Source organism: Gymnoscopelus microlampas (assembly GCF_963454915.1).
Source record: "Gymnoscopelus microlampas genome assembly, chromosome: 20".
NCBI lineage: Eukaryota > Metazoa > Chordata > Actinopteri > Myctophiformes > Myctophidae > Gymnoscopelus > Gymnoscopelus microlampas.
In genome coordinates this window covers 6,613,190-6,631,804 of record NC_139957.1, presented here as the reverse complement: position 1 = coordinate 6,631,804, position 18,615 = coordinate 6,613,190, and the positions used below count along the sequence as shown (strand labels likewise).

General features: G+C 39.8%; 1 protein-coding gene across 1 annotated transcript; it reads right to left on the bottom strand.

Annotated features, from left to right (window-relative positions):
• Positions 1-509: 509 nt before the first annotated feature.
• Positions 510-16,581, bottom strand: LOC311035981 (uncharacterized protein; the record flags this gene model as incomplete). Its single annotated transcript, XM_084044509.1, has 5 exons — positions 16,438-16,581; positions 14,751-14,924; positions 9,113-9,199; positions 1,714-1,757; positions 510-836 (listed from the first exon to the last, which is right to left on the bottom strand). The coding sequence occupies exons 2-5, from the start codon at positions 14,902-14,904 to the stop codon at positions 510-512; spliced, it is 612 nt and encodes a 203-aa protein (XP_083900635.1). The 5' UTR covers positions 14,905-14,924; positions 16,438-16,581.
• Between the last annotated feature and the right edge of the window lie 2,034 nt (positions 16,582-18,615).

Here is an 18,615-nt window from a genome sequence, read left to right as displayed (position 1 = left end):
CACTACACATGTGGTGCTCTGGACAAAAGCTGCACTTCCTCTTTCGCCAGAAAGCAGTGCTTTGGTTTACACCCAATGCAGAGAAAGGCCTGGCTTTGGGGGCTGTGAGTTACAGACTTCAGTTTTAACACTATCATTTATTTTTGTTTAAATGTTATCACAACTGTGCACTGAATAATTTTATGCTAGAGTAGAATTGGGACATAATTTGCGGGATTATTCAAGTTTGAGTAACCTTAGCCTATCTTTTGCTGATCCCTTCTGGTGAGCATTTGTTTGTCCAGAATGCTTCTCCTACCAGACCAGTTGTCAAATTGCCTCCAAACCTGGCACAATAATTGGTAATGTGTCTGGCCTTTGAACTGCCTACTTTTGGTAGGCCTACTTTCAGTTTTTTCAGCAAGTTATGTGTGTGTTAGATTTGGTGGTGCCAATGTAATCATGCCAATTGACAGTAGTCAGTACTACTACTTGACAATTCTTGCAATACGTGTTCTGTGGCAGTGGCTTTACTGAGGAATTGGAATTGACTGATCTTTAGGTAACTGTGCCATTGAATAAAAATCCTCATCACTTAACACATTGATTGATGGCAGCAGTGAGATTTGATACATGTTAGTATCTTGGTTTGGATGCAAATCAACAGTAACTCTTTCTTCATAGGTGACTACAGTATCATGAACTGTATCTGAAGGATCCTGGTGGATGTAATCATTATCATTAGCATAGATGTTGAAGGTTGTGTCAACAGCGGGCAGGTTGATGGTAGAGTAGACAGGAGACATGGTGAGACCTGTTGATTGGTCTTCACCTCTCGTTTCTTCATTTCTATGAGTCTAGAAAATAGGAGCAAGAGGGAATATGTCAAATATATATTTTTTATTTGAAACAAAGACTGAAATAAACATAGGATATAATCATTTCCCAGAAATGTTCTGCGTTGAGGCAAATGTGAAGCAATGAAGCTGAACTCACCCAAGAGACAACAGGGGTCATATTAGTTCTCACAACTGTTTTGTATGTATCTTTGCATCTTTTTGTTGTCGTTCTTCTGCTATTACGTTCATTATGTTGGTAATTAAACTTTAGGTTTAACAACACAAGCAAACCACTGAGATATAAAGCACTGTGAGTGACACACTTCTCTGTTACCACAATATTTCTGCTGCTGGTAACAGTATAGTTCAACAGACTGGTGGGTATAAGAGACCCAAATAGAAAGAGAGAGTGAGAAACACTTCTGAACCATTGGTGTATCATTAATGACTGTAATTCCTTGTTAAACACATTTGACAGCTACTGTATGATCTGCCTTCCGTGTATTTTTGCTCTCTAATGAATGGCAAAGAGTACATTAACCCTCGCAACCACGTGGATGTGGCAAGTAATCGGGCCTTAAAAGGAGCGGAGCCCAGTTATAGGGCACAACTTGTGTGATTATCACCAATATCACCACTTTCAGCAGTGCAAGTCTGAGGACAATCTAAGTTCTCAGTTCGATTTAACCATCATTTAATCAGGAAGTGACCTTGAGTTGAGCTATATGTCAACCATTTTCAAGAGAGGTTTGTCCCAAAACAATCAACAGCACACAAACACATTTCAGACATAACAATATAAAAACTGTGTAGAGTGAAAACAACAAAATAACATACAATTTACACCAGAGCAAAGAACAATGAAGAATCATAAGAAAATAATCATAATACTCACCTCTTCATCATCTTCAGTGGGGTTCCTGGCACTGAGGACGGCCACTGAAAAATATATGCAAGATGTGTTCATCTAACTGTGCCAACAGTGTTGTGCCTGAACGCGTTCAATGAACGATCGTTCATGAACTCGTTCATATTTTGGGCGAACGTGAACTGAACGTACTGTATATCCGCTAGATGAACGTTATCGTGAACGCGTTCATTCTGGCGTTTGTGAACGGCGTTCTCTCTTCGTTCAACTTCGTTCAAGAGTGTCCCAAATTTCCATGGTTACATCGGTTTGTCATGTTGTATTTCATCCTATTCTGTGTTTCCGAGGCGCCTTGAACGCACCACCAGCCCCAAAAAAGAAAAGCAAGGCGGTGTCTAACATTCATCTGCGCAGCGCGCCGAGCGCGGAGTCCGAGCAGCACAGACAGTTACGGCCACTCGGCCAGGGCGAAGAGCTGACACTTTATCCGCTCTGCGAAGATCATTTCCCGGCCACAAGCATTTGGAAGTTGACTTGTGTCTCTTCCAAAGTATCGGTGTTGTTTCCTTGGCTTCACTGCCGACAAAATTAACTTGAAGCTGGGCTGAATTAATAAGTAAACACCGCGGAATGGCGAAATGAGTTTGGGATCATGTCACAACAACAACGTGGCTGTGTAGCACCGTAGCCTAACAGCCGACTTTAGGACGGTAGCCCCGGCCCCCGAACCTCTGAATGACCGTCATATTGTAGTCTGGACGTCCGACCCGACTTTATTTTGGCATTAAAAGTGGACTTCTGCACCTGGCTTTTGATGTTAACAGTGTCATACACTCACTTTGACAAGCCCCCAGCCCGCCCCCAAGATGAATGAAAATCTTTAGAAAATAGCAGATCTTCAAGCTCACTATGTCGCACCGTGACCTGTTGTGAGCTTGTAGATCGGCTATTTTCCAATAGCCAAAACTTAAATAGGGCTGAAGTGATTCATGTATTTGTAAAATCTACAAAGTAACTAGTAACTCAAGTTTTGAAATAATTAAAAATAAAGTACAGTACTTGAATAAATGTGCTTAGTTACTTTACACCACTGGACATAATAAATATAGGGTGCTTTATGTATGAACACCAGAGAGGATATAATGTATAAGACAATTAAATAAATAACATTGGTTTTATAATGAATTGGATAAATAATAGAAGTATAGTAATAATAATAAATAATATATTTGGATGCATCCTGCTCCATATACAATACAATGCACTGCTTTTCAGTTCATCATTCAAGTTTGAGCCAATAAAAAATATGCGATTAATATGCGATTAATCGCACTAATATATATTCAAAAAAAGAACGAAAAATAACTGAACTAGTTCATTTTTTGAACCATGAACTTTAGTTCAAAATTTTGAATTATGAACTGAACTTTGAACTAGTTCATTTTAAAATTTGTGAACTGAACTTTGAACTAGTTCATATTTTAAGTGAACTTTCCCAACACTGTGTGCCAAAGGGTATTAGGCTTTTGGGCTACAGGCAGGGCTACCCCCTCCAGCCCTCCACCCCTCCACCCCCACCATCTCTCTCTCTCTCTCTCTCTCTCTCTCTCTCTCTCTCTCTCTCTCTCTCTCTCTCTCTCTCTCTCTCTCTCTCTCTCTCTCTCTCTCTCTCTCTCTCTCTCTCTCTCTCTCTCTCTGTGTGTGTGTGAAACTCACCATGTGGTTTTCTGGTTCTCTTTCCGTAGAACATCAGCAGAGCCACGGTAGCCACCACTGTCACTGCTAACATCACAGGTAACCCAACTGGCAAACCTAGAAGTATGTATAATTGATCCACATCAGCATGACACAACATACCATACACAGACATACCAACATACATCCTCCTAACAAAAGCTTTGAATCAATTTGTGCCTCAAGTAATAGTAAGACTATAAACATCAGGCACATGTCAGCATATCTGACGATATACTTTATCTTATATACTATATATATATATATATATTGTGTTCGTACAGTATATACTCAGGCATGCAGCCCCGAGGTGAAAAAGGTGACAACATGTTGTTTTCTTTCGGGTCAGGTGTCACACAATTGCCCTATTTGGGTTCAAAAAGGTGACTGTAGCTGAAAAGTGACACTTTTGCATGTCTGATACTATATACACTCGACAAAGCCGGATTCACGCAGTGGATTCGAACCCCCAGACTTCCCTGTGGTGGGCAGCTACTACACCACTGCGTCACCCGAGCGCCCTTTCATGATCATCATCATAATATATAAATATCATATTTGATTTGTGTATAGCAGCTATGAAAGCTAAACAACAAAGTGCTTCACAAACAAAACAGAAAAAGACAATTATAAACAAAGTATTTGAGTAAATAGACACCATACCAGTCCCTAACGATGAGGAGGAAAGCATGGTTGTGGATACGACGGTGATGGTCGTAGAAACATCAGGATGTTGAAGCATAGATGTGGTAATGGTCATCTTAGTTGTTGTAACGGGAGTGGTCATCTTAGCTGATGTAACAGGAGTGGTCATCTTAGTTGTTGTAATTTGAGCTAGAAGCATGTTTGAGAACAACAGAGGAATATAAAGTCAATTAAGTTTAACATGAACCCTAGTGTCACTATTCTGGGGCAAACATTTGGCGAAAGTAGCAGATCTACAAGCTCACATTGCAACGTGTTGCGACATGTTGTGGCGCTTAGATGGGCTATTCATTGGCGATGCGATTTGGTGTTGAGGGAACTACTAGCGGACCTAGTATAGAGCGCTTGGAGACCCCTGTTAACAAAGTACAAAGGGTTTAAAGATAGAGTAAGTGATATTTTTTTATTAAAACAAAACATTTATTTTTTTGTTTTATTACGTATTGCCATACGTGTTTGTTCAATAACAGAGGTCTCTCCACCTTTCCAACCCTTTTATAAAAATAAAATAATAAATGTTCAGTTGTGTTGCCAATTTCATCAAATCAGGAGAGAGTATCCATTTATCAGCATCAATTCTATAGTGTTCAAATTCATTTTTTTTGGGTTTCATCACTTTTTGTTTTCAGAAGGATAAATATGGAACACAGGCAGTAGTTTATCTTGCAGGGTAAACATGATGTACAGTTTATAATTGAAGAACAGTAGTTACAGACTTACCATCTTTAACATTAAGGTGCACTTTTATATATGAATCCTTGACAGATCTATCCAGTCCACAAAAGTATGTTCCAGAATCTGACTTCTTGAGGTTATTGATGATTACAAATAAGTATTTTCCTGTGCTTCGCAAAGTTATTCTGTCTCGTGTTGTAGTCTCTCCTTGATTAGCCTTGACAATGATGTCTTCATCTGTGCTGCATTGATTTTTACAGAAGTACTTTGTATTACTCCCAGTGGAGGTCCAGACATCCCAGTTTGAGCAGTTGAAAGACGCTCTACCCCCAACATGACCAGTTATGGTGAGAGGTGTTGTCTCCACAATACTCAACACTACAGTACAAGAGATAACCAAAACAACAGCTTGTCAGTACAACACACAAAATCATTCATTCAGAACATGATGTGAAGATTGTATATTTTGCATAAAGTTTCTAGATGTTCTACACAACAGTGGACAGACATAGGATGTGACAGAGAGATTGAGAGCATCATGCACACAGATGCTCAGAGACAGAGAATCAGATGAAAACAAGCAGAGGTCACTCACCAGAAATCAAACAATAAATGTAGACATTTGTCATGATGACAATGAGCTGCAGATGACTTGTCAGAGAGGATTTGTGACTTCCTCAGGCTTTGACTAAGCTTTGCCAGACATTGCTCCACCCTCTTCCTCTGATCTCTACCCTACAGACAGACAGACAGACAGACAGACAGACAGACAGACAGACAGACAGACAGACAGACAGACAGACAGACACACCTATGTCTCTTTTGTATCTCTAAGATTCAGACACTTTACACTCAGACTCTTAGGAAAGACTCATTTTGAAGCCGTACAAAGTTTCATGTTCATTTAAATAGAGTGAAGCCTATACAAAGTTACAATGATGGTCCTCCTCACTGACTGATAGTAACGTATGTATCTTTAGATCAATTAATTACCGTATCCTATCATGTTCAGAACACATTGAATGATGAACTTCAGACTACCACAATAGGCTGGTAACTTGTCTGAGTTTGTTCTGCAAAATGGAACTTGTACCAACTGTCTATTTGTGACTTCAAAACCACAACAACCGGCTGTGGTTTTGAAGTGTGCCTCTGATGGAAATTCCATTTAATCATTCTGTTAAGATGCAAAGACTTTATCAAACATATCACTGTGTGTAATAGAAGTGTTACCTCAAACTTTGTAAGCTGATATTGACCATATGACTTTTGTAGGTATACCACTGCTCTCTGATCTTGGTACATTATCCTAGATGTTTATATACCGTACATTCTGGTAAAGAAAAGAAAGGGTCACAGTCAGAAAACTCTGTTTGCTTTATTTAATTATTCATGCAAAAAAACATGTTCAGCCATCCAGCCTTCAGTGTCCGAGAGATAGTTTCCTATATAATAGACATTAATACAATTGAACCACCCTAGCTGTACACAACAATACTAAGTAAAGCAGCAATGTCAAGCAATGTAAAAAGCAAGGTTAAGATTACATGTATCCCCTGAGCCAGCAGGCAGGCTCTATTAGCTCAATGGTAAAAGTTTTTAGCACTTGCACAGGAAACCAGGTTCAAATCCGGGGTAGAAGAGGAAAGTTACATAGTGCAGCTTTAAAAACCTCTCACATAGAAAGGGGCCAAACGCCCAAAGGGTGATTTTTTATAGTATTGAATTAAATATATAGCCCTATTAGAATAAAGAAATGTGAAACCAGAGCTGTGTAACATTGCAATTAAGTATAGTAGGTACAAAACCTAAAAACGAACTTAAAATTAAAATACAATTTTGCTTTTGGTGTAAAATATATATACAATATATTATACATATAAACAAAATGCTAATCTGCCCACCAGAGGGTGGTGCTGAGCTGAATATGATTAACTCTGCACTAAAGGGTCAAATATGATGACCTACATTACTGTAGACAAACATGTTAGGCCAGAACTCCAGTTCCTATGAGCCTGTTCACCCAACCCTTTCCCAGTCCGGGAATCAAACCTGGAACCTTTCTTTCCCAGGCGGCCTCTCTACACATTCAGCTATGGCCACTAGGCAGCTGTGCCATTGAATAAAAATCCTCATCAGGAATCACATTGACTGATGGCACCAGTGAAGAGCTTTTAGACATTTTAGAATCTTGGTTTGGATGCAAATCAACATCAAAAGTAACTTCAGAGGTGACTACAGTATCGTAGACAACTGAATCTGAAGGATCCTGGTGATTGTCATCATTAGCATTAGCATAGATGATGGAGGTTGGGTCAACAGTGGGCATGACGTTGATGGTCGCGTAGACAGGAGACATGGTGAGATCTGTTGATTGGTCTTCGCCTCTCCTTCCTTCATTTGTATGAGTCTAGATTAGAAAATAGGAGGAAGAAGGAGTTTGTCATAGACCAGGGGTTCCGAAACATTTCCCCCAAACACATAGACAAAATAGACAAATACAACTTTTAAAATTTGAAACAAAGACTGAGATAAACACACAAGATTTCCCAGACATGTGAGTCAAATGTGAAGCGATGAAGCTGAAGAGAAAAAGGTGAACAAATTAACTCTCACAACTGTTTTCAGAACATCTGCTGAGTATTCTATCTATGTTTGCAACTTTTTGTTGACGTTCATTATGGTATTATGTTCATTATGGTATTATGTTCATTATGTTGATAATGCCTATATGTTTATGTGATGTTATATGATATCTTTGATATGATGTTTACTGTACATATTGTTTTTTTTTTTTTTTTTTTTACTTCTACCCATTTATATGATGTTTTTGCATAGTAGTGTGTATTTGTCTGTCATTAAATGTTTCGATGAATTGAGGACAAAGGACCCCAATGGAAACAAGCCATAGTGCTTTCTTGGGTTTAAAATCCCCTCAACAGACCTTGCATTGATCTGTACTTCATTGTCCGTGTCTTTGCAAACTGATAATAAAGTATTCAATTCATTCAAGTGACTCTCATCACCACTAAAGTTCTGCTGCTGGTAACAGTATGGTCAGGTGATGTGCCCATCCCTGTTCCTTCTCTCATTGAGTGGTCTCAAATACCATTTCCTACCTTTATATTTTCTTTTTCTTTCTTTTTGAGTAGTATAAGTATAAGAAACAAAGAAGGAGCTAAGTATTTTTGATCTGTAGCCTACTGGTGCACTGCAGTGTTGATTTTGACAGCAAATTCTTATTTAGTTTTAGTCATAGTCTTTTGAATACAATTTTTTTTTAGTCATATTTTAGTCATAAGATTATTGTCGACTAAATCTACTGTTGATTTAGTCGACTAAAATGTATTTTGGCGGTGCCTTGATGGTGTCGTAATGGCTGATTTTACACTTGGTTGCGTGCTTAAATTGCCGACCTACAAGCTCACAACGCACAATACCTGAGCGCAACCAAACATAAAACAACTTGTCTTTTAGTTCTACTGGATCTCTTCTCCGCTAGTCCCTCCCTAACATTTTAGTCTTGGTTTTATTTGTTGACGAAATTGTCAATATATTGAGTTTTAGTTTTAGTCATCATAGCTTAGTTTTTATTTAGTTTTTGTCAGTGAAAAAAGGTTGTCGCCGAACATTTTTCGTCATAGTTTTAGTCGACAAAATCAACACTGGTGTAGTGTAGTGAGCATGTGTTGAAATTCAACACATTATAATGAATTGAATTCAATAGTTTAATTCATACACGCCCGCTGACAACAAATTGTAGTATAAACAGAAGGTTTATAGTAGACCCTCGTGGCCACGCAGGCGCGGCAAGTATAATTGGGCCTTAAAATGAGCCCAGTTAAAGGACAACTTGTGTGATGTCAATATCACTCTTACAGCAGTGCAATTCTTAAAATAAGTGCAACAAGGACAACAAACAGTTTACCTTCATTTAACCAGAAAGCCAGAAAGTCAAGAGAGATTTGGCCATCAAACACATTCCATTCAAAACAACATGAAAACAATGCAGAGTGAAAACAACACAATAGCACAAGTTACACCAGAGCAAAGACCAAAGAAGAATCCTAAGAAAACAATCATAATACTCACCTCTCCATCATCTTCAGTGGGGTTTCTGGCACTGAGAACGGCCACTGGAAATATGCAAAACATGTTCATCTAACTGATAATATAAATTAATTTTGTTCTCGGTCCCCCAAGTGAGATATTAGGCTTCTGGGCTACAGGCAGGGCTATTTGTGTGTACGTGAGTGAGTATGCATGCATGCGTATGTACAGTAGCCTACACGTGTGTGTGTGTAAGACTCACCTTGTGGTTTTCTGGTTCTCTTTATGTAAAACATCAGCAGAGCCACCACTGTCACTGCTAACATGACAGCTAAACCAACAAGCAAACCTAGAAGTGTGCATAATTAAGTTACATGAGCATTCTCTGGTGGAAAAATGCGTAAACAGCATGACATGCAGTTAGAAATCATGCACTATAAACAGACAAACCAACAACAGACATCCTCCTCCGTACATAAGTAATAGGAAGAATATGAACATCAGACAGGCGATACCACAGTATCAATTTGCTAAACAGACTAAGGGACAGTTTCCACAGCCAGGCCATCAGGCTGCTGAGCAGAGACTGAGCCTTCCTGCACAGTGCACGTCTGTACTTATTCACTCTACCTGCTGCACTTTAGACCCTAACCTATTCTCTGCTTGTTTTCATTCACTATTCACCAGTGGTAGAAAGTAACTAAGTACATTTACTCATGCACTGTACTTAAGTACAATTTTGAGGTACTTTTACTTTACTTGAATATTTCATTTTTCAATACTTTATACTTCTACGGAGTGCACCAGTCTCTACAGGGCTCCCTGGTCCTCCCAGGTAAGTAGACCTACTGTATGCTCACTGGAAACCAGGGTTTTGGTCTGCCCTCAGCCCTCCACTTCCAGAGGTGCACCTATGTTTTCATTCCCACTAACAATATTTCTCCACGGAACACTATCACCATTTCTAGGAGTAAAAGTACAATATTTGCCTCTGAGATGTAGTGGAGTAGAAGTAAAAGTACAGAAAATCGGAAATACAGTAGAGTAAAAAAAAAAACTCTTACTTGAGTACATGTACTTAGTTAATTTACACCACTGCTAGCTTGAAACAATACCCTCTCTCTCTAAAATATTTAAAACATGGATACAATAACACATAGGACCTGTTGTGGAATTTTAATTTGCAATCTTAACTTGTAATCTATTGTCAGGATTAATTTCCAACTAAAGTTCCTTGCGTTTCATATGGTGTCTCCGGGACTGGTAGCAGAATGCTCTACTATGGGCTGGAGAGTTGATGTGGATGGTCTTCTGACAATCGGCTTGCCGTATCATTCTACTTAATCTAGTAAGTTCAGTACCTTTAAGTATATTGTTGTCTTAATAATAATACAAACTCGATTTATGTATAGCAGCTCTGAAAGCAAAGCAACAAAGTGCTTCGCAAACATAAATTGAATCAAACTGAAAAATAGAATTTGACGATTGCTTTTGCAGGACTGCACACAAATAATCTACGTTAACAAATTACATACCAGTCCCTAACGATGAGGAGGAAGATGATTCATGAAGCATGGTTGTTGTGGATACGATGGAGATCATTGTAGAAACATCAGCATGTTGAAGCGTAGATGTGGTCAGGATCTTCTTAGCAGTTGCAATGGGAGTGTTCATCATAGTTGTTGTGATGGGAGCTGGAGACATGTTTGAGAACAACAGAGAAATATATTTTATCAAGTCAAGTGTTTATATTTAAGCATTCTAATATTATTTTTTACACATCAATAATGTAGTTCTTTCTAGATATAAAGAATAAAATATGGAACACAAGCAGTAGTGTAAACATGATGTACATTTCCTCATTGAAGCACAGTAGGCCTACAGACTTACCATATTTGACAGTCAGGTGCACTTGTATATATGAATCATATATGAAGCCTTCCAATCCACACATGTATGTTTGAGAATCTGTCTTCTTGAGTTCTGAGATGGATACATATAAGGATTTTCCTGCGTTTTGTAAAGTTAGTCTTTCGTGTCTTTCAGTTTTTCCAGGTTTTGCCTTGACAATGATGTCTTCATCTCTACTGCATGGATCTTTACAGAGGTACTTTGTAGAACTCTCTATGGGGCTCAGAGTCCAGAGATCCTTTGACCTTGACCATGAGCATGTGAAGGTCACTTTACCCCCCACATGGCCGGTTTTGTGGACAGGTCTTGTCTCCACAATACTCAACACTACAGTACAAGAGGTAACAAATTACGTATTAATTCAGAACATGATGTGAGGAGTGTATTTTTGCTGAAGGTTTCTAGATGTTCTACACAGACAGACAATGGATGAGACACAGGGATTGAGAGAGTCATACAAACGCTCAGAAACAAAGAAAACCACACAGACAGAGAGACAGATGAAAATAAGAGGTCACTCACCAGAAAGCAAACAATAAATGTAGATATTTCTCATGATGACAATGAGCTGCAGATAACTTGTCAAGTTCTGTCCAGAGAGGATGTGTGACTTCCTCATGCTTTTATTAGAGGTTTTGATGTTTTTTATGATAATCAACAAGACATTTGCTCCACCCTCTTCCTCTGATCTCTACCGTGCACACGCACGCACGCACGCACACACGTTAGTTTCATTTATATCTCTTTTGTATTATACGTCATTCACAGACTCTTTACACCCAGACTCCCAGAAAAACACATTTTGAAGCCGTACAAAGTTTCACTTTCATTAGAATAGACAATAGAGTGAGGCCAATACAAAGTGACAATGATGGTCCTCCTCACTGACTGATAGTAGCGTATGTATCTTTAGATCTATTAATTACTGGATCTTGAATTTAGAACACATTGAATCTTCAGATAACTTCAAAGTGCTACATATAGGCTGGTAACCTGTCTGAGTTTGTGCTGCAAAATGGAGCTTGTACCAACTGTCTATTTGTCACTTCAAAACCACAATAACTGGTTGTGGTTTTGAAGTGTGCCTCTGTTGGAAATGACATTTCCTCATTGTTAAGACAACAACATTATCAAACATATCACTGGTGTATAATAGAATTGTCAAACTTGATAAGTTTGAAAGCTGATATTGACAATATGACTTTTGTAGGTATACCACTGCACCGACCTTGGTGCATTATCCTAGATATCTATGTACATTCAGGTTAAGAAAGAAAGAGTCACAGTCAGAAAACACTGTTTGCTTTGTTTAATTATTCATTCCAGAAAACATTTTCGGCCATCTGGCCTTATTCAGTGTGTACGAGTGATGGTTGGTGTTCCCTATTTAATAGACATTAATAGACATTAGTACACTAGAATACTACACTACACTACACATTTGGTGCTCTGGACAAAAGCTGCACTTCCTCTTTTGCCAGAAAACAGTGTTTTTTTTTACACCCAATGCAGAGAAAGCTACAGGTGTAGCATGGGCATGGACACCACATAGGCTGAGCTGAAGGATGTTTACCAGAATGACCGACTGATGCTGAGGGAAGACGAGAGGGGACACTAGTAGCGGGGGTATATACACACTAGAGGAGAGAGGGGATAGACAGAGTAGAGGGGGTACACACTATAAAGAGGGGATAGACAGAGTAGAAGGGGTAGACACTACTAGGACAGGACAGGGATGAACAGCTGTGGTGAGAGAAGACAATTGAGGGAAGGTATTCTGCAAGGACTATCAGCTACACTGGTTTCTTTGCTGCATATGTCCAGCTCATCAATCTGATCCTATGTATTAAAAAACACAAACCAGAACCCTGCCACAGCTAGATTTAAAAAAAGAAAATGAAGATGACAGACTAGAGCCATTATTGGACTGGAAAACTGATGTAATTGCCGGCCCTTCATTAGAGGGGGAAAAGGCCTGGCTCTGGGGATTAAGTTTTAACACTTTCATTTATTTATTTAAATGTTATTACAATTGTGCACTGTATGATTTTATGCTAGAGTAGAATTGGGACATAACTTGTGGGATTATTCAAGTTTGAGTAACCTTAGCCTATCTTTTGCTGATCCCTTCTGGTGAGCATTTGTGTGTCCAGAATGCTTCTCCTACCAGACCTGTTGTCAAATTGCCTCCAAACCTGGGACAATAATTGATTTTGAACTGCCTACTTTTGGTATACTTTCAATTATGTTTACATTGATATTTGATTTTTAACACATATTTTGGCCACTAGGTCAGCCAGAGCATTGAGAAGTTTGAGAACATTGAGAAGTTTGATAACATTGAGAGAGTTGTGCCATCACTGTTCAGCTGTAGAAGAAGGTATGTCTGTCTGTGTGCGTCTGTGTATAATCTTGCAAACCAGCTGTGGATTTTCAATGCCAAATCTGTTGTACACCGCACGCAATATACTTATAATACTTGTTCTGTGGCAGTGGCTTTACTGAGGAATTGGAAATTACTGATCTTTAGGTAACTGTGCCATTGAATAAAAATCCTCATCAGGAAACACAGTGACTGATGGCACCAATGAAGAGATTTGAGACATGTTAGTATCTTGGTTTCGTTGCAAATCAACAGTAACTCTTTCTTCAGAGGTGACTACAGTATCATGAACTGTATCTGAAGGATCCTGGTGGATGTAATCATTATCATTAGCATATATGTTGAAGGTTGTGTCAATAGCAGGCAGGTTGATTGTCGAGTAGACAGGAGACATGGTTAGACCTGTTGATTGGTCTTCACCTCTCGTTTCTTCATTTGTAGGAGTCTAGAAAATAGGAGGAAGAGGGAATATGTATAAACAAATATATATGCTAAATTTTAAACAAAAGACTGAGATAAACATAGGCTACAATCATTTCCCAGAAATGTTCTGCTTTGAGCTTGAACTCCCTAGTCCTTCTCCTGCTCTTCTTGTTGTTCTGCAATGCAGTGAATGACATCAAATTGACCATCGCAACTACGTGGATGTGGCAAGTAATCAGGCCGTAAAAGGAGCGGAGCCATGCAGTTATAGGGCACAACTTGTATGATTATGATTATCACCAATACCATCACTTTCAGCAGTGCAAGTCTGAGGACAGGACACCCACCAGAAACCAACTGTTTAGTTCCAGTCAGTTTGATTTAACCTTCATTTAATCAGGAAGTGACCTTGAGTTGAGCTATATGTCAACCATTTGAAGAGAGGTTTGGCCCAAAAAATCAGCAGCACACAAACACATTTCAGACATAACAATATAAAAACTATGTAGAGTGAAAACAACAAAATAACACACAATTTACACCAGAGCAAAGAACAATGAAGAATCATAAGAAAATAATCATAATACTCACCTCTCCATCATCTTCAGTGGGGTTCCTGGCACTGAGGACGGCCACTGAAAAATATATGCAAGATGTGTTCATCTAACTGAGCCATTAGTGTTAGGCTTTTGGGCTACAGGCAGGGGTACACCCAGGGCTACACCCCCCCACCCTCTCTCTCTCTCGTCACAGCTAACCCAACTGGCAAACCTAGAAGTGTGTATAATTGATCCACATCAGCATGACACAACATACCATACACAGACATACCAACATACATCCTCCTAACAAAAGCTTTGAATCAATTTGTGCCTCAAGTAATAGTAAGACTATAAACATCAGGCACATGTCAGTATATCTGACAATATACTTTATCTTATATACTATATATATATATATTGTATACCAATTGTGTTCGTATATACTATATACACTCGACAAAGCTAGATGCACGCAGTGGATTGGAACCACCAGACCTCTGGGGTGGGCAGCTACTACACCACTGCGTCACCCGAGCGCCCTATCATGATCATCATCATAATATATAAATATCATATTTGATTTGTGTATAGCAGCTCTGAAAGCATTATAAACAAATTATTTGAGTAAATAGACACCATACCAGTCCCTAAAGACGAGGAGGAAAGCATGGTTGTTGTGGATACGACGGTGATGGTTGTAGAAACATCAGGATGTTGAAGCATAGATGTGGTAATGGTCATCTTAGTTGTTATAACGGGAGTGGTCATCTTAGCTGATGTAACAGGAGTGGTCATCTTAGTTGTTGTAATTGGAGCTAGAAGCATGTTTGAGAACAACAGAGGAATATAAAGTCAATTAAGTTTAACATGAACCCTAGTGTCACTATTCTGGGGCAAACATTTGGCGAAAGTAGCAGATCTACAAGCTCACATTGCAACGTGTTGCGACATGTTGTGGCGCTTAGATGGGCTATTTATTGGCGATGCAATTTGGTGTTGAGGGAACTACTAGCGGACATAGTATAGAGCGTGCCAACGCGTCGTCACCACGGGGGGGCGTTGGCATTGGGCGTGGCATTGGGCAATGTTAAGTCAACCTGGTTTTTACCCCTCAAAGATGTCCGCCGCTACCAAAAGACACTTGTTGACGCCCCTTTCAGGAATTTTGGCACGCTCTATAGAGCGCTTGGAGACCCCTGTCAACAAAGTATAAAGGGATTAAAGATAGAGTAACTGATTTTTTATTAAAATAAAATGTTTATTTTTTGTTTTATTACATATTGCCATAAGTGTTTGTTCAATAACAGAGGTCTCTCCACCTTTCCAACCCTTTTATAAAAAGAAAATAATAAATAATAAATGTTCAGTTGTGTTGCCAATTTCATCAAATCAGGAGAGAGTACCCATTTATCAGCATCAATTCTATAGTGTTCAAATTCCAAATTTTCCAAATTCCAAATTTTGGTTTCATCATTTTTAGCGGTGCCAACCGCTCTACACGGGGCTTTGACTCGGTGTCTGTGTGTCTGTCTGTGTGTCTGTGTGTATGTGTGTCCGTATGAGCCCGGGATGAGCACGGCAAAGAAGCAACACATACAAACACACGCACACACACACACACACACACACACACACACACACACACACACACACACACACACACACACACACACACACACACACACACACACACACACACACACACAGACTTGGAGATTGCCTATGCCATCTCTCCTCTCATTTGCCACACGTGCCACCGGTTATCAAAGAGGGGTCCAGGGACCCCCAGGGACGTCCGCCCGTATGAGCACGGGATGAGCACGGGATTTTAAACAGCTATAACTCCAGTTTGCAGCATGCCACCAAGTCCAAATTTGGTATGTGGACTTAGACCACCAATACGGGACGAGCATTAATTGCTCAAGCCCCGCCCCCTCTGTCTTCCCATTGGCTGGCCTTTAAACAGCCATAACTCAAGTTCTCAGCATGCTACGGAGTACAAATTTTGTACATGGACTAAAACCACCAATAGGGACAAACTGTAATTACTTAAGCCCCGCCCCCTCTGTCTGCCCATTGGCTGGGCTTTAAACAGCCATTATTCCAGTTTGCAGCATGCTACCAAGTACAAATTTGGTAAGTGGACTCAGACCACCAATAGGGACGAACTGAAATGAGTTAAGCCCCGCCCCAAAGGCACCGCTTCCTTCACACAGGGTGTGATTTTTTGTTTTCAGAAGGATGAATATGGAACACAGGCAGTAGTTTATCTTGCAGTGTAAACATGATGTACAGTTTATAATTGAAGAACAATAGTTACAGACTTACCATCTTTAACATCAAGGTGCACTTTTATATATGAATCCTTGACAGATCTATCCAGTCCACAAAAGTATGTTCCAGAATCTGACTTCTCGAGGTTATTGATGATTACAAATAAGTATTTTCCTGTGTTTCGCAAAGTTATTCTGTCTTGTGTTGTAGTCTCTCCTTGATTTGCCTTGACAATGATGTCTTCATCTGTGCTGCATTGATTTTTACAGAAGAACTTTGTATTACTCCTAGTGGTTGTCCAGACATCCCAGTTTGAGCAGTTGAAAGACGTTCTACCCCCAACATGACCAGTTATGGTGAGAGGTGTTGTCTCCACAATACTCAACACTACAGTAGGCTACAAGAGATAACCAAAACAACAGCTTGTCAATATAACACACAAAATCATTCATTCAGAACATGATGTGAAGAGTGTTTTGCATAAAGTTTCTAGATGTTCTACACAACAGTGGACAGACAAAGGATGTGACAGAGAGATTGAGAGCATCATGCACACAGATGCTCAGAGACAGAGAACCAGATGAAAATAGTCCATGGGCCAGACGAGAAGTCAGGGACACGTAAGGTGGCAAAATCTCTTTGGCACCATTTTGTTTGTAGGGTCCATATAAGTACTTTGAAACATGATAACCTTTTCAAATGAGTAGCTTTAATACTTTTTTAGGACATTCATGTTTTTGCCATTATCTCCCCACATTCATTATCTGCACAGTAGTTCTGTACCTGGCCTATAGAACCGTTCGCAATTTGGTGTTAGGACAATTTCTCACTTGAACTGAGTCAATGGGTACCTAGACATGAAAAATCACAGAGGTGCTCATCCGCCATAGTGCCACAAATGGCGTAATGGCCGCCATCGGCTATGATGAAAATCCAAGACCTTGGCCATAGCTTGGCCATTGTTAGGACTAAAAACGGGTGTAATAAGACTAATTAAACTAATTCTGGCATTTATAATTCCTTTCTGATATTGTTTTGACCATTAAGGAGCATCTTGTCATTGAAATATGTAAGTCAATGCAATTTTTCAATAACTCAATTACTCAATAATGTTGTTCTTTCATTGTATTTTTATTTTCAATAATGATTTGTTTTATTTATAACAAAAGACATACACATGAGATATATAACAATTATAAATATTTTATTATTTTAATTGGGTGTTGAAATGAGCAAATAAGAGTGATTTAGACCTACAAAATGATATACAAATAAAATCATAACTCAAAATCAAATAACAATTCCTCTCAAAGTGCACCATATATGTGCATGCTGGTTAGTGTGATGGACTTTTACAGGATGGATTTAAAAAATTTCCATGGCAGAATATGATGCATGGAACTCCAGCAGCACGGCACCCACATCGGCGAGTGTCACACTTGCCTGAATACTTGCATACTGTGAGCAGACTTGGTGGTAAGGCCTTCAGACACTTAGATGGCAGGAGTGTACCAAAGTGCTCCTCCCATCCATGTTCCATTGGTGCTAGTCTTGCCTGAGGTTCCTTGGCTGTCGCAACAGGTCGCAAGCCTTATGCACCAGAAAGACACCTTGGATGTGGCCTCTGATCACACTACTTGTGGGAGGGAGAACATCCATTCCAGCACTGCCACTGGTATAGTTTTCTACCCTGAGGTCATCAAATTTCTTGCTGTTGTACTTGAACTGGCCCCTGCCCAGACACGCACCAAGTACTTCTCTGTCAACGCTGTGTCTTGTTCAGTCAAGGTGTCTGCCTCTCCAAAGATTGTCAGATATTGCACTGGGTCAGAAGCCATAGCTGCATGTTTGGTCCCCACCTTACTCATGCAGTCATCTCCAGTCAGGATATGTGCCTTGATCACTGTCTTGGCTAGTGGTGCTCCAAGATGAGAGACTGCTTGATGCAGTGGGAGGATGCGCCGCTTCTCACCAGTGCCATACTGCTGCCAGATCTCCTTCATCCTCAGTGCTTGGAAGTATATGGGGTGTAGTATAGCAGTAATGTGAAGGTGTGTGTGTCATTGGAGACTATGACAACTCTCTTGCACTGTTTCACATGAACAGCCCACTCCACATGCACCACCATGGGGCGGCAGTGGCTCAGGGGTAAAGTGGCTGGGTAGAGTGAACTGGAAACCGCAAGGTTCCTAGTTCGATCCCGGGCTCCCCCAGAGTTAGTGTCGAAGTGTC